At 37.6% G+C, this 13,561-nt stretch overlaps 1 protein-coding gene across 6 annotated transcripts in view; it reads left to right on the top strand.

Annotated features, from left to right (window-relative positions):
- Nucleotides 1-13,561, top strand: part of PRKCD (protein kinase C delta) — a 124,949-nt gene that overhangs the window by 95,530 nt on the left and 15,858 nt on the right. For 4 of the 6 annotated variants that reach the window (XM_038410242.2, XM_038410238.2, XM_043518013.1 and 1 more), the window contains 9 exons: nucleotides 1,879-2,035; nucleotides 2,675-2,706; nucleotides 3,526-3,611; nucleotides 4,693-4,822; nucleotides 5,591-5,691; nucleotides 6,993-7,089; nucleotides 9,005-9,132; nucleotides 10,017-10,190; nucleotides 10,843-10,934. In XM_038410242.2, coding sequence (XP_038266170.1) covers nucleotides 1,879-2,035; nucleotides 2,675-2,706; nucleotides 3,526-3,611; nucleotides 4,693-4,822; nucleotides 5,591-5,691; nucleotides 6,993-7,089; nucleotides 9,005-9,132; nucleotides 10,017-10,190; nucleotides 10,843-10,934 — 997 coding nt within the window. The remainder of the gene's footprint in view (nucleotides 1-1,878; nucleotides 2,036-2,674; nucleotides 2,707-3,525; nucleotides 3,612-4,692; nucleotides 4,823-5,590; nucleotides 5,692-6,992; nucleotides 7,090-9,004; nucleotides 9,133-10,016; nucleotides 10,191-10,842; nucleotides 10,935-13,561) is intronic. The other 2 variants (XM_038410244.2, XM_038410245.2) reach the window with 1 other exon arrangement.

The raw sequence follows: 13,561 nt of genomic DNA, 5'->3' as shown, positions 1-13,561 counted from the left end.
CACAATTCAGTTTCATTAATGGAGCTGAAGGTAAATTTAGGATCACCTCCACTAAGAGGCTGCATATAGTGTGTGTTCAAACAATACTTCAGAATGGAAAATAAAACTATCACTCAGATCAGTGGGCATGTCTGAAACAGAAATCCATGGGAAAGTAGGAGAATGTGAAGGTTGTTGGATGCAGTAAGTTTGAATATTGTAGTATTGTTCTAATAAATAGAATATCTGAGTATTTGTTGATAGAGGGGCCAACTTGGCTCCAACTGAAGACTTCGGCAAAACACCCTTTGATTCCAGGAGAACATGCTTCAAGGCAGGCTGCTAACTGCAGTGCTGTATTATCACAGAGCTGAAATCGACTTGACTACATCTGTACTGCAAGCAAGGGGTGCTCATACTCATGCTAGCTCTCATGAGAGCTAGTGCACTAAAAACAGAAGCATAGATGTGGTAGCATGGGCAGGAGCAGCAATGGCATGGGCTAAGCATACTGAGCATGTACCCGTGCAGTTCAGGCAGCTAGCCTGTGCACCACTGCCCGTGCTACTGTGACAACACTACTATTTTTAGCATGCTAGCTCAGATGACCGCTGTCTCAAGTGTGTCTACTTAACTAGGGAATCAGACACCTAGCTCACAGTGTAGACGTAGTCTTAGGTGTATTAAACAAGAATTATTCTTACAAGGGATACGGTGCTTGTCTGTTCCTACCCTTGTCTGTTCCTACCTGCCTTTCTCCTCCCTCCATCACCATGGAATTCTCTACAACCTCTCACTACTATAAATTTTTCAGCCACCCCAGACAAAGAGCAGTGGATGAGCATTTCTGAATGCATTGAATAACTGGTCAGGTCTCCATAGTTGACTTGTGCTTTTCCTTAACTGGCTAGATGGGGTCATTCTTGAGCAGCTTTTCCTTATCTCCTACTCTGAAAAAAATACATCTTCTTTTTTGGGGCAGAGTGCACTGCTATACCAGTGATTCCAGTCTTTTTTTTCACTTTCTCTTAACCAGTTTAAAATGTCTCAGTTAGGACCATTCCATTCCAATATCTTTTCTTGCCTTTACATTTTGAAAAAAAAAAGTTAGTTGAATGTGAACAAGTGTCACTTAAGGGATTAATAAGAGAATTACTTTACTTGGAATTCTGTTCTCTTTAATGAAAATGAAAGATTAGTAATAAGGTCGCTCCAAGACCTGTATGATCCACTTATTTTTAGCAACTGGGGATTTTGTGTGATACTCCTCACCATGGTAGTATAGGATCCTTGTCTCAAAGCTGCACCATAGGGTTGTCTCCTCTTTGGCAACTGCAGAAGTATTGAAAAATATCTTGTGTATTAGAAGAGGGAATATTGGGAGCATCTGAGGAGGTTACTTCCTCTTTTGTGTTTCTGAAGCTGCAAGGGCTCTGATTTCCTGGCCCCCAGCCCACTCCTCTGTTAACTTGAAACATCCGCATAGCCTGTTCTTGGTTCAGCTTGTCTTACATCATTTCACTTTCATTTCATTTAAATTGTGCAGCAAGAAAATGCCACTGAATGCATTCAGTAGTAGGAAAAAGTGTTTAAGGTTACTGCCTAAATAAATAAATACAGCTTGACGTTGACAAGGAAAGAGTATTGAACATAGACCTTCTTTTACACATAATTTTTATAATGTGTCTGGGTCTAAAACCTGATAAGGTAATTTTGTTGTTTCATTGTGTGTGTGTGTGTGTGTGTGTGTGTGTGTGTGTGTGTGTGTGTGTGTGTGAGAGAGAGAGAGAATTAAAAATATATATCTAAATTATAACTTTTGGGAAGGTGGTATTGATTCATTTTCGTTACAACTTGGTATAATTTTAAAACAGTTTCTTCTTTTATTTTTCTCCCCAGATTGCAAGCAGTCAATGAGGGAAGATGAGGGGATTGTGACTATCAATAGGAGAGGAGCTATCAAGCAAGCTAAAATCCACTATATCAAAAATCATGAGTTTATTGCCACCTTCTTTGGACAGCCCACATTTTGCTCTGTCTGTAAAGACTTTGTCTGGTAAGAAGGAAACAATATATGTAAGCTCAGGTTTATTCTTCGGAGTGAAATGATTAAAAAACAACTAACTTCAGATGTACTGAGAAATGATGGAAAATGTTGTGAATCACTCTGTAGCCCTTGATGTTACACGTCACGCATCACATTGGATGGGAACAATATATTATGTTTTGTAGTACTGTAGCACTTAGAAGCCCAACTCGTACATTTTTCCCACATTATGCCATGGTAATAATTTAAGTATGGATCCTGAGCCCACTGAAGTAATTGGCAAAACTTCCATCAACTTCAGTGGGAGCAAAATCTAGCCCTTAACTGGCAAAATCTTCTCAAAGGAATAAGTCTGATGATTGCCTTGGGTATAAGGCAGTGATGTTCAAACCTTTTATGGAAGGGTTGGTGGAATGATAAAAATGTTTCCTTAGAGAGCAGGAAGCAAGAATCTTTTGACATGCTTCATTGAGAAACATTTATAATAGCAGGACCTAGACTGATAGAATCAGCATAAATATTGTGACTTAAACCTTGAATCTCTGGCATGCGAAAGCAACTAAAAAAAAATCTGTTTTGAACAAGACAAAGATCTAGAGCTACACTTTCTGCCCTTGTGACTTTCTTTTTGTATTGTTTGTTTTTTAGGGGACTTAACAAGCAAGGATACAAATGTCGACGTGAGTTGACTATATGCGTTTTGTAACTATGACAAACTTTTTAATATTGCTCTATAGATAGGTATATGTAGCATTTATAATATAGGGTGTAAACATTTATCATACAAAGTGCATAATCTCTTTCTTAATGATACGGATGTGAATTATAAAGTGTTAGGTGCTAACGTAGGGCTCTGTATTTCAATGTCAAATGATTGACCCTTCCATTGAGCCTTGAGTAATAAGGTTAATGGGCCAAATTATCTGCTTGTGTAAATGGGTGAAATGTCATTGAAAAGAACAGCTGTGCCCACTTACAACATCAAAAAATTGGTCCCAGTAATTCCATTTTGGTGTTCAGTAAATATTGGAATATATGGGAAATCTTCTAAATAGAGTTTAAGAATTGAAATTTTTCCAACCAGAAGAAACCCTTGATTCATTTCTTATGTAGTTAGTGATAGCAGTATCTTTCAGTCAAAGTAGATCTTGATGTGTCCTATATGGTAGCATCAGCTGATGCTAAAGTACTTTTGTTTCTAAAATTTGCAAATGTAGTAATGTTTTCTCCCCCACACACCTCAAATGCTGGTGGCATCACCTACAGGAGAGACTGGTGGTTCAAAGTAAAGATGTATATAATCCCAAACTAGAGACAATAATCTCTTTAAGATACCTCTCTTGCTTATAGAGAGGGGCACTTTCACTTGAGAAATACGGATTAACACTTGTAGATTTTAGGGAAGGCATATTTCGTATTAGACTTTTCCGAAGAGGAACACCTAATCATCTGTATCAGTTAACTGATGGGTTATTTTCTTTTTCATTTCTCTCTTGAAGAATGCAATGCTGCTATTCATAAGAAATGTATTGATAAAATCATTGGGAGGTGTACTGGTACTGCAGCCAACAGCAGAGACACAGTGGTAAGAGATGAAAAAATTTCTTTACGAATGTATGATTGTAAATGTGGCAAGACTTTGATGGGAACAGCAAGATCCACTTGGAAAGTACTTTGCTGCATAACAATGGCTGTTTACTGCCTCCTTTAGATACTAGACATTTTATGGATATGGAGCATGGGTGAAACTCTGGAGAAGGCAGAGTAGTTACAATCCCTTGACAAGAAACTTTTTTTTTCTCTAAGTAAAGATTTAATTCTTTAAGAGTTGAATAAATTATGCAGTAACAGATATGGGTTTGGGGAGGTTTAAAATACAAAACAGCTCAAATTTGTTGATCTTAAAATTTTTGCAGCATGGCTTATCTCTTCAGGAATTTTGAGGGTCAGCGATTCAGGACAAGCAAAAAAGGGGGGTATATTTCCCTGCAGTTCATGCTGTGTGAAGTGTTCCTGTTTGTATTATGCTGCTGGGCAATATTCATAAAATATCAGGGTTGGAAGGGACCTCAGGAGGTCATCGAGTCGAATCCTTGCTCAAAGCAGGACCCATCCTCAATTTTTGCCCTAGATCCCTAAATGGCCCCCTCAAGGATTGAACTCACAACCCTGGGTTTAGCAGGCCACTGCTCAAACCACTGAACTATCCCTCCCCCCGAATTCTTAGTGACTGTAAGTTTTTCACTGTTGTCGGGGCACGAAGGCCTCCACATGCAGGCATTTTGAAAACAAAATAAATACGTACATCTATAACAGTGGCTTTGCATCCATAATAAAATTTAAATATGTGACACACGAGATACTTTTGCTGGGATATAGACTAGTGCATTGCAATGAGTCAACTTTTGACTGAAACCATTTTAATTTGCCAGTAGGCATCTGGTTTCCCCTTGATAGACACACATTTCACCCAAACTCAACATGTTAAGTTTCATGTTAAGAGATTGTACACTTAAAGTACTTAGTGTTGGATCATTTGTGAATGCTTTTTAAATGTGGTTTTTAAATTATAAACATAGTGCGTGTGTGTGTGTGAGAGAGAGAGAGAGAGAGATCAACCCCGTCATGTCTGAAAAAGTGATTTATTTGTGTAAATATGCCTTCAGTTTCAGAAGGAGCGCTTCAACATTGATATGCCTCATCGCTTTAAAGTTTACAACTACATGAGTCCCACCTTTTGCGATCATTGCGGCAGTCTTCTCTGGGGATTAGTTAAACAAGGATTAAAGTGTGAAGGTACTCTAGGGGCTTCTGTGCTATTTGAGTCTCAGCTTTTATGGAGGATGGGGAAAAGAGCATTGCCATAGCATTTTCCATGGGAAAAACTAATTTTTGGTGAAGTGTATCCAAGTCTCTTGTTTGTGGATGTTCTTGAGTTTGTATGACATCTTGTGTTTCACAAAAAGCTCTCTTAAAAACAACACTTGGCTCTGTCAATTAAAGAGCATTTTGATTATTGCAGTGTTACAGAGGAGACAAGAGCAAGAAAAATTGTCTCTTTGGTACCATTAGGGACAAGCAGCCCCCAGATGCAATGCAGTTGAGTATATTTGTCATATAGTATCTGAGTACATGCTCCCAAACTGAAGATGCATTTTCTGACTGTTAACTATAAATGCCTCTCGTCATAATTCTCCAACAAGAAAGACAAAATTTAATTAATCAAAAGTATGATTTCTAGTTTGTAAGATAATGGGCCAAAATTGCAGCTAATTAAACAGGTATAACTCCAAATCAGCACAGCTTTACCTCTCTATTCCTGTGGTGATTTTGGCAACTTCCATTTTAAATGAGTTTGGGACTGGGAGGGAGAAAGGTAAAATTTGAATTGCCATTTTATTAAAGGCTTAATCAATTAAAAGAGCAAGTTGTTCATATCCCAAATCCGAGCTATGAAAACGTTTCTGAACAGAAATATTGAATAAAAAAAAATCTTTCTGATGGATTTACTGTTTAACAGTATTTTGCATGAAGTTCACATTACTGTCCTTTCCTTTCTTTTAGACTGTGGGATGAATGTGCACCACAAATGTCAAAAGAAAGTGGCAAATCTATGTGGAATCAACCAGAAACTATTAGCAGAAGCTTTAAATCAAGTTAGCCAGGTATGTTGCATTGTTGTTTGTCATGCAACTAGTTGTATTACAAGCCCGGGAGGGAGGTTTTTCTTTCCCTTACCATTTTGGTCATTAAGTGACATATGCTGTTGGGGGGCCTCAGTGTAAGTGACAAAGGCTTTCCAGGCTTTAAAGGGAAACTGCAGGTTTCAAAACAAAACAAAAAACCACCCCTCAGATAATTGGAAACTTTCTACTGGAATGGTTTTTTTTAATCCCAACAAGAACAAGGTTTTTGTTTTTCTTTTTTGTTGTCTTAAACATTCTTTTGCAGTGTTTGGTATAAATGGTGAAAAATCAGATTTTTCAAAATTTTGTTTTTAGTAATATCTCTATTTTTTTCACATGTTGAAAACGCAAATGTTATACTCCATGATTTTAGCTTATGAGAGGTTGTGTGTGCTGGAACTAACACATCCCCACTATTAACTTCTTGATCTCCTGAGCCTGGTGGTTGCTTCTTTTACAGCTGAGTAGCACTGTCTTTAATTTACAAGCAGAAAACTGTATACTGGCTGTGAAATAACAGCATAACTGAAAAACGTGGAGCCACATGCTTAATGAAGTGAAGTATATCTCAAGCTACCTTTCTTAAGCCTTTGTGTGATATTTACTTTTTAAAAACCCTTAGGGCTGATAGAACAATATTTTCACTACATGAAAATCTAAAGAGGTTAACTACTAAAGTAAAATTAAACAGTTCTGTTACGTAAAGAATAGCAATGCGGAAAAGTTGCTTGCATGTGCTCAGCACCAATAACCTTGTCATCCTTTTCTGTGTCTAGGACATAACTCCTCCTGTATATTGTTTAAACTTTAAAGTAATACATACTTGTGAAGACTGTTCCCCCACTACTATTCCTGCCCTGGTTTTTGTTTGTCGCTCCTTCCCTATCATTAAAGTTATGATATTTTGAGCCCAGAATTCTCAATGGATAGCACTGGCAGAGGTTGTAGAATAGAGTGCTCAAACATTTTTAACACCATTTTTTATTTTCTTACAACATATGACAGTGGATAGTGAGGATGCTATAAAAGGGATTATAGTAAATGAAGTGTGTGTATTATAATTCTTCAGCTTTCCATTACCAAAGGCTTCTAGACAAAGTAGTAAATACACATTTTGCGTGAGTGAGATTTGCTTATAATAAAGGCAAAGCAACAAAGAAAACTGTCTGTTACCATTACTTGCCATTACATACCACTTACTTACATTACTTACCATTACTAATTAGTGTATACTAATTACAGTGCAAGAATAACCTCAAATGCCTTCTGTTCCTGTACAGAAATCGACCAGAAAATCTGATTCTGGGTCACTAGAAAATGTTGGTATTTACCAGGATTTTGATAAGAAATCTAAAGCTTTGGGTGGAGATACAACAGGTAAGAAATGAAATTTACTGAATTTTCTCTTAATTATATATGGGTAATTACCAGACTGGCACATATATTGAAATGTTAATAGCTGTTGTTTGCTATTACCATACACTAAAAACAATGTTTTATTATTTTTCTAACAAAAAGGCAGTTTTAATATACAAAGATATTTACAGTCTCTGCACAACTCTTGTGAGTAATTTATGTTTAGAAAAGTAATATTTAGAACTTTGCAAGTATCAGCTTGAACATGAAATATCAATAACACATCAATGCTGTTTTAATAATTTAGTCTTGCAATTAATTGAATACATAAATTTAATTTAAATTATTAAAAATAAGTAATTAATTTATACTTAAAAGGTTGCTGACAAACTCCCCCAGAACACTGAAAATATTACTAAGATTTTATTCCTCTGATACTTTTTTCTTCAAAAACACAGAGAACATTGTGAAACAGTATGAGCATTTATAAAGATCTGTGGATTGCTTTGCCCAAGAATAACCAGAGATGTACTGAAATAAATGAGAGCAGGCTCAAATTCCTGGAGATTTTGCTATATTCTCATTCTAGCATAATTTCTCTGACAGAATTTGGGAAAGGAACATTAATTGGAGAGGTGCACATATAAATATTCAGCATATTGTAATTGAAATATATATAGTACATATTCTTAAGATCTTGACTGACTCACAGCATGTAGAAATCTTTGTGAAATGAGAAGCATGCTGTTGATCTGAAAAACTGGAGTCAACTAAAATGTATTAGTTGGGACTAAATGGAAGTACTTTTAAAAAAAAAAAAAAAAAAACCCACAAACACTAATTCCATGTTACAGTTCTGTTGAAAACTAAAGAGAATTGGATGTAATTTTTGTAACACGTTTAATATAATCTTGTTGTCGGAGTTGTATCATTCTTCTCAATGTAATTATTATTCTACTAATGTGATGATTAAAATATTTTTAGAGAGTGAGAGCAGATAGGGTAATCAGGGGAGGAAATCTTCAGTAACACAGATCAGAATATTGGAGTTAAAATTCAAAATGACTTAATACCAATTTGGATGGGCCCATGAAGTCTGATAGAACTACTAGGATCAGGTAAGAGATGGTAACTGAAGGTTTGGAGGTGGTATTTTTTTCTTCTGTTCTCTATTCCTTGTGTATTGAGCTGATTTCATTGATTTGCTCAGTAAATGATCCCTCTTAATGCATCTTTCCAATTTGCCACACTAATTTCTGGCAAGAAAGGCCTGAAGAAAGTATAGTATAGGCATATTGGACCAAATTCTTTCCTGCAGTACCCCGACTTTGACATGCTGCCAGTACAAAGCAGCTTTAAACTGGCATAGCCCTCAGTGGGAGAATCAACTCACCATATGAGGATCCTCTGATGGCATAACTCCTCCTGTGCTTATATCCCTCTGCAACCATGTTTGAGTACATGGCTGGTAAAAAGGGGCGTAGCTAAGGTTTCCCTGCCTCGCGGCAGTTCGTAACTGTTACAATGGGCCATTGCCACCCTACATAAATTAGAGAAGTTTAGTCCCCCAGTGCTGTAATCTGGTATACAACGGACCCAGGATCAGAGAAGATGGTTTAAAGCGGCTGTTAACAAATACACTCCCCCTAAACAAGAATGCCTTGCATTCTTTGGGCAGAGTGGATGCTCAGGGCCTTTGAGCATAATATGGATTTAGTAAAATGTCAGGTTTTTAGAAAAATCCAGACTTAGACCAAAAATTTTAACTCCATTTGAATGATTTAGCTTCTTTGTAAGGTCCTCATGTTTATGGTCACCAGTGTCAGCAGCAGATTTGATGAACTATTGGCATTTTAGCACTCAAAAGTCAGAAACTATAGGAATCTCTGTCATGAAAATTGCCTATGCTGAATTTAAAAATCATGGTTTGCATTAGCAGATAACAGCGAGTATGATAAGCTCTGGGAGGGAAGTACACCAAGACCAGCTTCACGAACCAGGAGAAAATTCACCATAGACAGCTTTATCTTTCACAAAGTACTAGGGAAAGGAAGCTTTGGAAAGGTGCGTAACAAGTGGGAAGTGCTTAAGCTGATTTGCCTTTTTATTCTGAAATGTTATGGGATAATTTCACTTAAGCAAACAATCTTCATTTTGTGGGGAGAGAATTTTATTAACCCTTTGTTGTGAAACTGTTACTGCTAATGGAATGGATTGTGATCATCTGAGCCTCAAAAAGTCCCAACCCTGTAAAATTGCAACCAACCAAGAGCAGTGTTGGAACTTAAAAAAGGATCTACGATGCACTACCCCCCCAATCCCTTTGTTTCTTGATTTCTTCCTTTAATACCCAAAAAGATGCATAAGCCTTTATGCTCTACAGTATGAAATAATGCCATGCTTTCATATGCACAACACAGCTGTGGCTACAGAGCACCCCAGTGCAGTGGAACCACCATGGTTGAGTTGGACCGAAGCAGGGTTGCTGCAGAGCAGGAGTGACTCCATGTCCTCTGACTATGGTGGAGCTGAGTTCTATGCTAGCCTTACAAATAGGCCCACAAGGAGGGGGATTTTGGACATGGCCGTTAGTTGGGTTATTTCACAGATGCAGCAAAGAAAAATCTCAAAGGGATGAACAGGGTTCATGTCCTTTCTTCTAGTCCATGAGCTCAAGTGATTGCAATAGAGGAGCTGCACAGATGTCCTACGTTTTGCCACCTGTTTGGGCTGGTACACCACAATTTCTGTGATGCACCCTATCATAAAATCCATTAGCTTTGCCTTTGGGCTGAGGGGCTATAGAGGGGTGGTATGAATCTCCCTATTTTTTAATGACTGTTTTGTAGTGCTTTAAATGCTTGTGCTAAAATTCTCCTCTGCTGATTAGCAGCATTAGCTAAATCAACTTTTCTTACATATGCCCTGAAATCTTCCTGTGTTTGCAGGTTCTGCTTGCTGAATTGAAAGGGAAGAATGAATTCTTTGCTATTAAAGCTCTGAAAAAGGATGTGGTGCTAATCGATGATGATGTGGAATGTACCATGGTGGAAAAGCGGGTCCTAGCACTTGCATGGGAAAACCCATTTCTTACTCACCTCTACTGCACATTTCAGACTAAGGTATAGTACAGATTTAACTTTTGCCTTTATGGTATTACTGGTATCAGTAACAAAGCAAAATGGATTAGTGACCAGATACAATCTGTTTCTCTGCATGAGTGAAATATGTTTTAATTGACTGGAGGTATTGGCTCTGATTCTTCCCTGCCTTCCACTTTGGGTAGTAGTTTGTGCAAAGTGGGTATAAAATAACATTTAAGTCAGACTGGCACAGAACAACATTTACAAAGTCTACAGCCAGAGAGAGGAGTTTTAATTTAAACACTTCAATTACTGGTTTCATCCTGGATGACATGATCTAAGATGATGACTCACATAAGTTAAGGGAAGCACAAATGGAAGATTCATTAAAATATACATTCATATCTGACCTGTAAGCACATGAACTCTGAAAATAAGATGCATAGGATGTCATTGAGCTAATGAAATCTGTAGCAATGGGACTCTTGATTTTTGTGGGGGTGTGAGCAGGAGGGAAAAGCTTGAGCATGCTGGGGAAGTCAAAGACCATTCCATAAAAGCCATTTGCCAACTTCCTCTCTTCCTCACCACTTCTTAGTCCTTTTCTTGGTCAAAGGGAAGCAGCAACTCCATGCTGGGTCACAATTGCATAAGCAAGTTAATTTTGTGTTCTCTCCTGCTTTGTAAATAGGATCATCTGTTTTTTGTTATGGAGTTCTTGAACGGAGGGGACCTGATGTTCCACATACAGGACAAGGGGCGCTTTGATCTCTTCAGAGCAATGTAAGTCCCAAATAAGTGAGCTACTTTGATACTTGCTTTTCTTGGAGTTTTTAAAATAAGATTTAAACAAAAAAATGCATCTTGGACAAGCTGTGCTGAGAGAACAGTTCATAGGGGTTTTTTTGTTTTTGTTTTTGTGTTTTGGGGTTTTTTTACTGCTTATAGTTCTAAAGGACCTAGTGATTTCAGCCAATCTATTTAATTGGGTGAATAGTCAAGACATATTTGGAAGAGTTTGTTCCATACACTGAATGACCTTCTGTAATAATGGACTGGTGGTGCGTGGTGGCACAGGAAAATGTTCTCTTATCCTTCTTTTAATTTCCTTTGTAGAGTTGGATTTGATTATGTTAAATAGCCAAAGGAACTTAATAAGCCATATCTAGACCAGAAAGAAGCTGCAGAAAGTGAATTGTTTCTTAGCAGTGCTTCAGATGCAATTTTCCTATTAGGACAGTGTCTTGTGCAAGACTCTGGGCCTACATCCTTATATTTTGAACTCCTGCATGTGAGAAAAATGTGTGTTCCCACACCCCCTTCAATTTTCTATTTGTTTGGCATAGAAAAAACAAGTAACCATTAATGAATTAGCGTGCCTTGTTTGCAAACTTGATATGGTACATGGAGACTCTCTTCTTATTTGGCAGATGAGAATCCAAACATTTTCTGCCTTCCCTTCAAGCATTTCCATTGGGAAAATCAAAATGAAATCTTTCAGAACTCTTTCGTTCTGTTTTATTAAACTGATCTGTAATGGTTCATTTTTAGATTCAGTTCAATAAAAAAAATTCTGAAATTTCTGTTCTGAAATAATTTTTTTAAAAAATTTCAACTTCTTGTCCTGATTTGGAGTGAAAAGAGATGTCAGAATTTTCCACAGCTCTACCTCATACTCCAAGCCAAATTTAAAGTGCAAACTTCATTTATTTTCCTAAGGTCCAAAAATTAGCAGAATAAAAACACCAAGCTAACTGGCTGGTGCATCAGAGTATGGTATCCACTTATTCTTTGTTTAAACTTCAAAAAAATGCAATTTCTCTTCTGAGTGTTTAGCAAAAGGAGATTGATCAGATGCAAATGCTTCCTGTTCTCTTAGCTGAGACTAGCAATGCAAAAAAAATCACAAAATGAACTCATTCATATTTTAGTAGTAATGATTATGGATCATTTGTGGGCACATTGAGCAACTAATCATATGAAACTTCAGGCAGCAGTGTTGGTAGATATTAGACGCCTTCTGCAAAACAGGTTTAAAAAAGGCACTTGTCCTTTTATTGTCTTCATTAAATTTAGGGTGTGCAAAAATTAACAGGGAAGGGCACTGGGTAAAGGTTTAATCTATGTGTGACACTGTAAAAATTAAAAAAAGCCTAGTGATGGACTTGATTATATGCAGTTTGGGATTACATGTCAATTATTATGTGCTGTATTAACAAATATCAAGTTTCATTTCATCACAGAGTTTTGGCATAAAAGGCTGTGGGCAAAGTCCAAGATGGATTTACAATAGAGGGACCCCACCTTGAAGCATTCACTCTCATTCCTAGCTATCCAGTCATGTTACTTGTATTGCTTTCAATAAGAGAGCTTCTCAAATTACTTTTACTTGAACAGTAGGTTAGTGTGCAGGATATGGAGAGTATCACACTGTGGAAAGAGTTTTTCAGAAGCTCTGGGTTGGTTGCCAGATGCATCTTGTTTCAGGAATGAAAACAAGTTGGCAGCTGGGTTTTAAAATAATTCAGTATAGTTCTTCACAAAAGGGAGGGGGCATGGGAAGCTTGAAGGGATCCTTTTATTCTCTTCCTCCCCCCCTTCAAAAACTCTGTTAAACTGGCACATCCTACTTTTAGGACTGCCAGCGGGGGCCACATAGACAACAGAGACAGAGCTCTCTCCTGTCCAGATTCTCTGTGTACTGCTAGGATCAGAGCTTGATCCGACTCCAGTTTCCCCAAACAGCAGTGAGCCCTCTCAACAAACTTTACCAGGAGGGCACTTTCATTAAGAGAACACCCTACGGTATCCCCAAATTGTCTACAGTTCTGTTTCGTCTGTCTTACAAGACCAACCTCTGTTAAACCACAGACTCTTGTGTAACATCTTAAGGCTGGTTTTCTCTGCAGTTTAAACTCAAGTTCATCAGACATGGTCTTTCCATTCAAAATCTAAGTAAAATTCAACAAAAATCCCATGCACAGATATTCTGGTGAATGCTGAAGGAAGGTCTTTAACTTTGTTCAGCTCTAACTTTATTTCACTGACTTTTTATAGTCAGGTTAATTATTGAAGGATGGGGTGTAATGTTCTCTCGCATTAAGAACCCCATCCATTTTAAGGTGATCCCATGAGATTCCTGGTACTCTGACTTTTTATTCTTTACTGTTGCCTCTTGAAGCTTAGCTATGCACCTGTCCAAGTGTGTAAAGGAAGATTAAAGGTTAGATCAGGGACAATGTTCCATGGTGGAAGCAAAGCATCAAGAAAAGGAAGTTGCTATCTTCCATAATGTTTGGAGTTGCGTGTATAGAACTGAACAGAAGAAAAACCTTGTAGCTTTCAGGAGAGACACCCAAGTGATATTGTAAACTGTCAGGCCTCATTCCTTGGAAAGATATGGCAGATAT

The sequence above is a fragment of the Dermochelys coriacea genome, chromosome 7 (genome assembly GCF_009764565.3).
Source record: "Dermochelys coriacea isolate rDerCor1 chromosome 7, rDerCor1.pri.v4, whole genome shotgun sequence".
Classification (NCBI taxonomy): Eukaryota; Metazoa; Chordata; order Testudines; family Dermochelyidae; genus Dermochelys; species Dermochelys coriacea.
The sequence above is the reverse complement of the archived record's forward strand: the minus strand, read 5'-3'. Positions and strand labels throughout refer to the sequence as shown.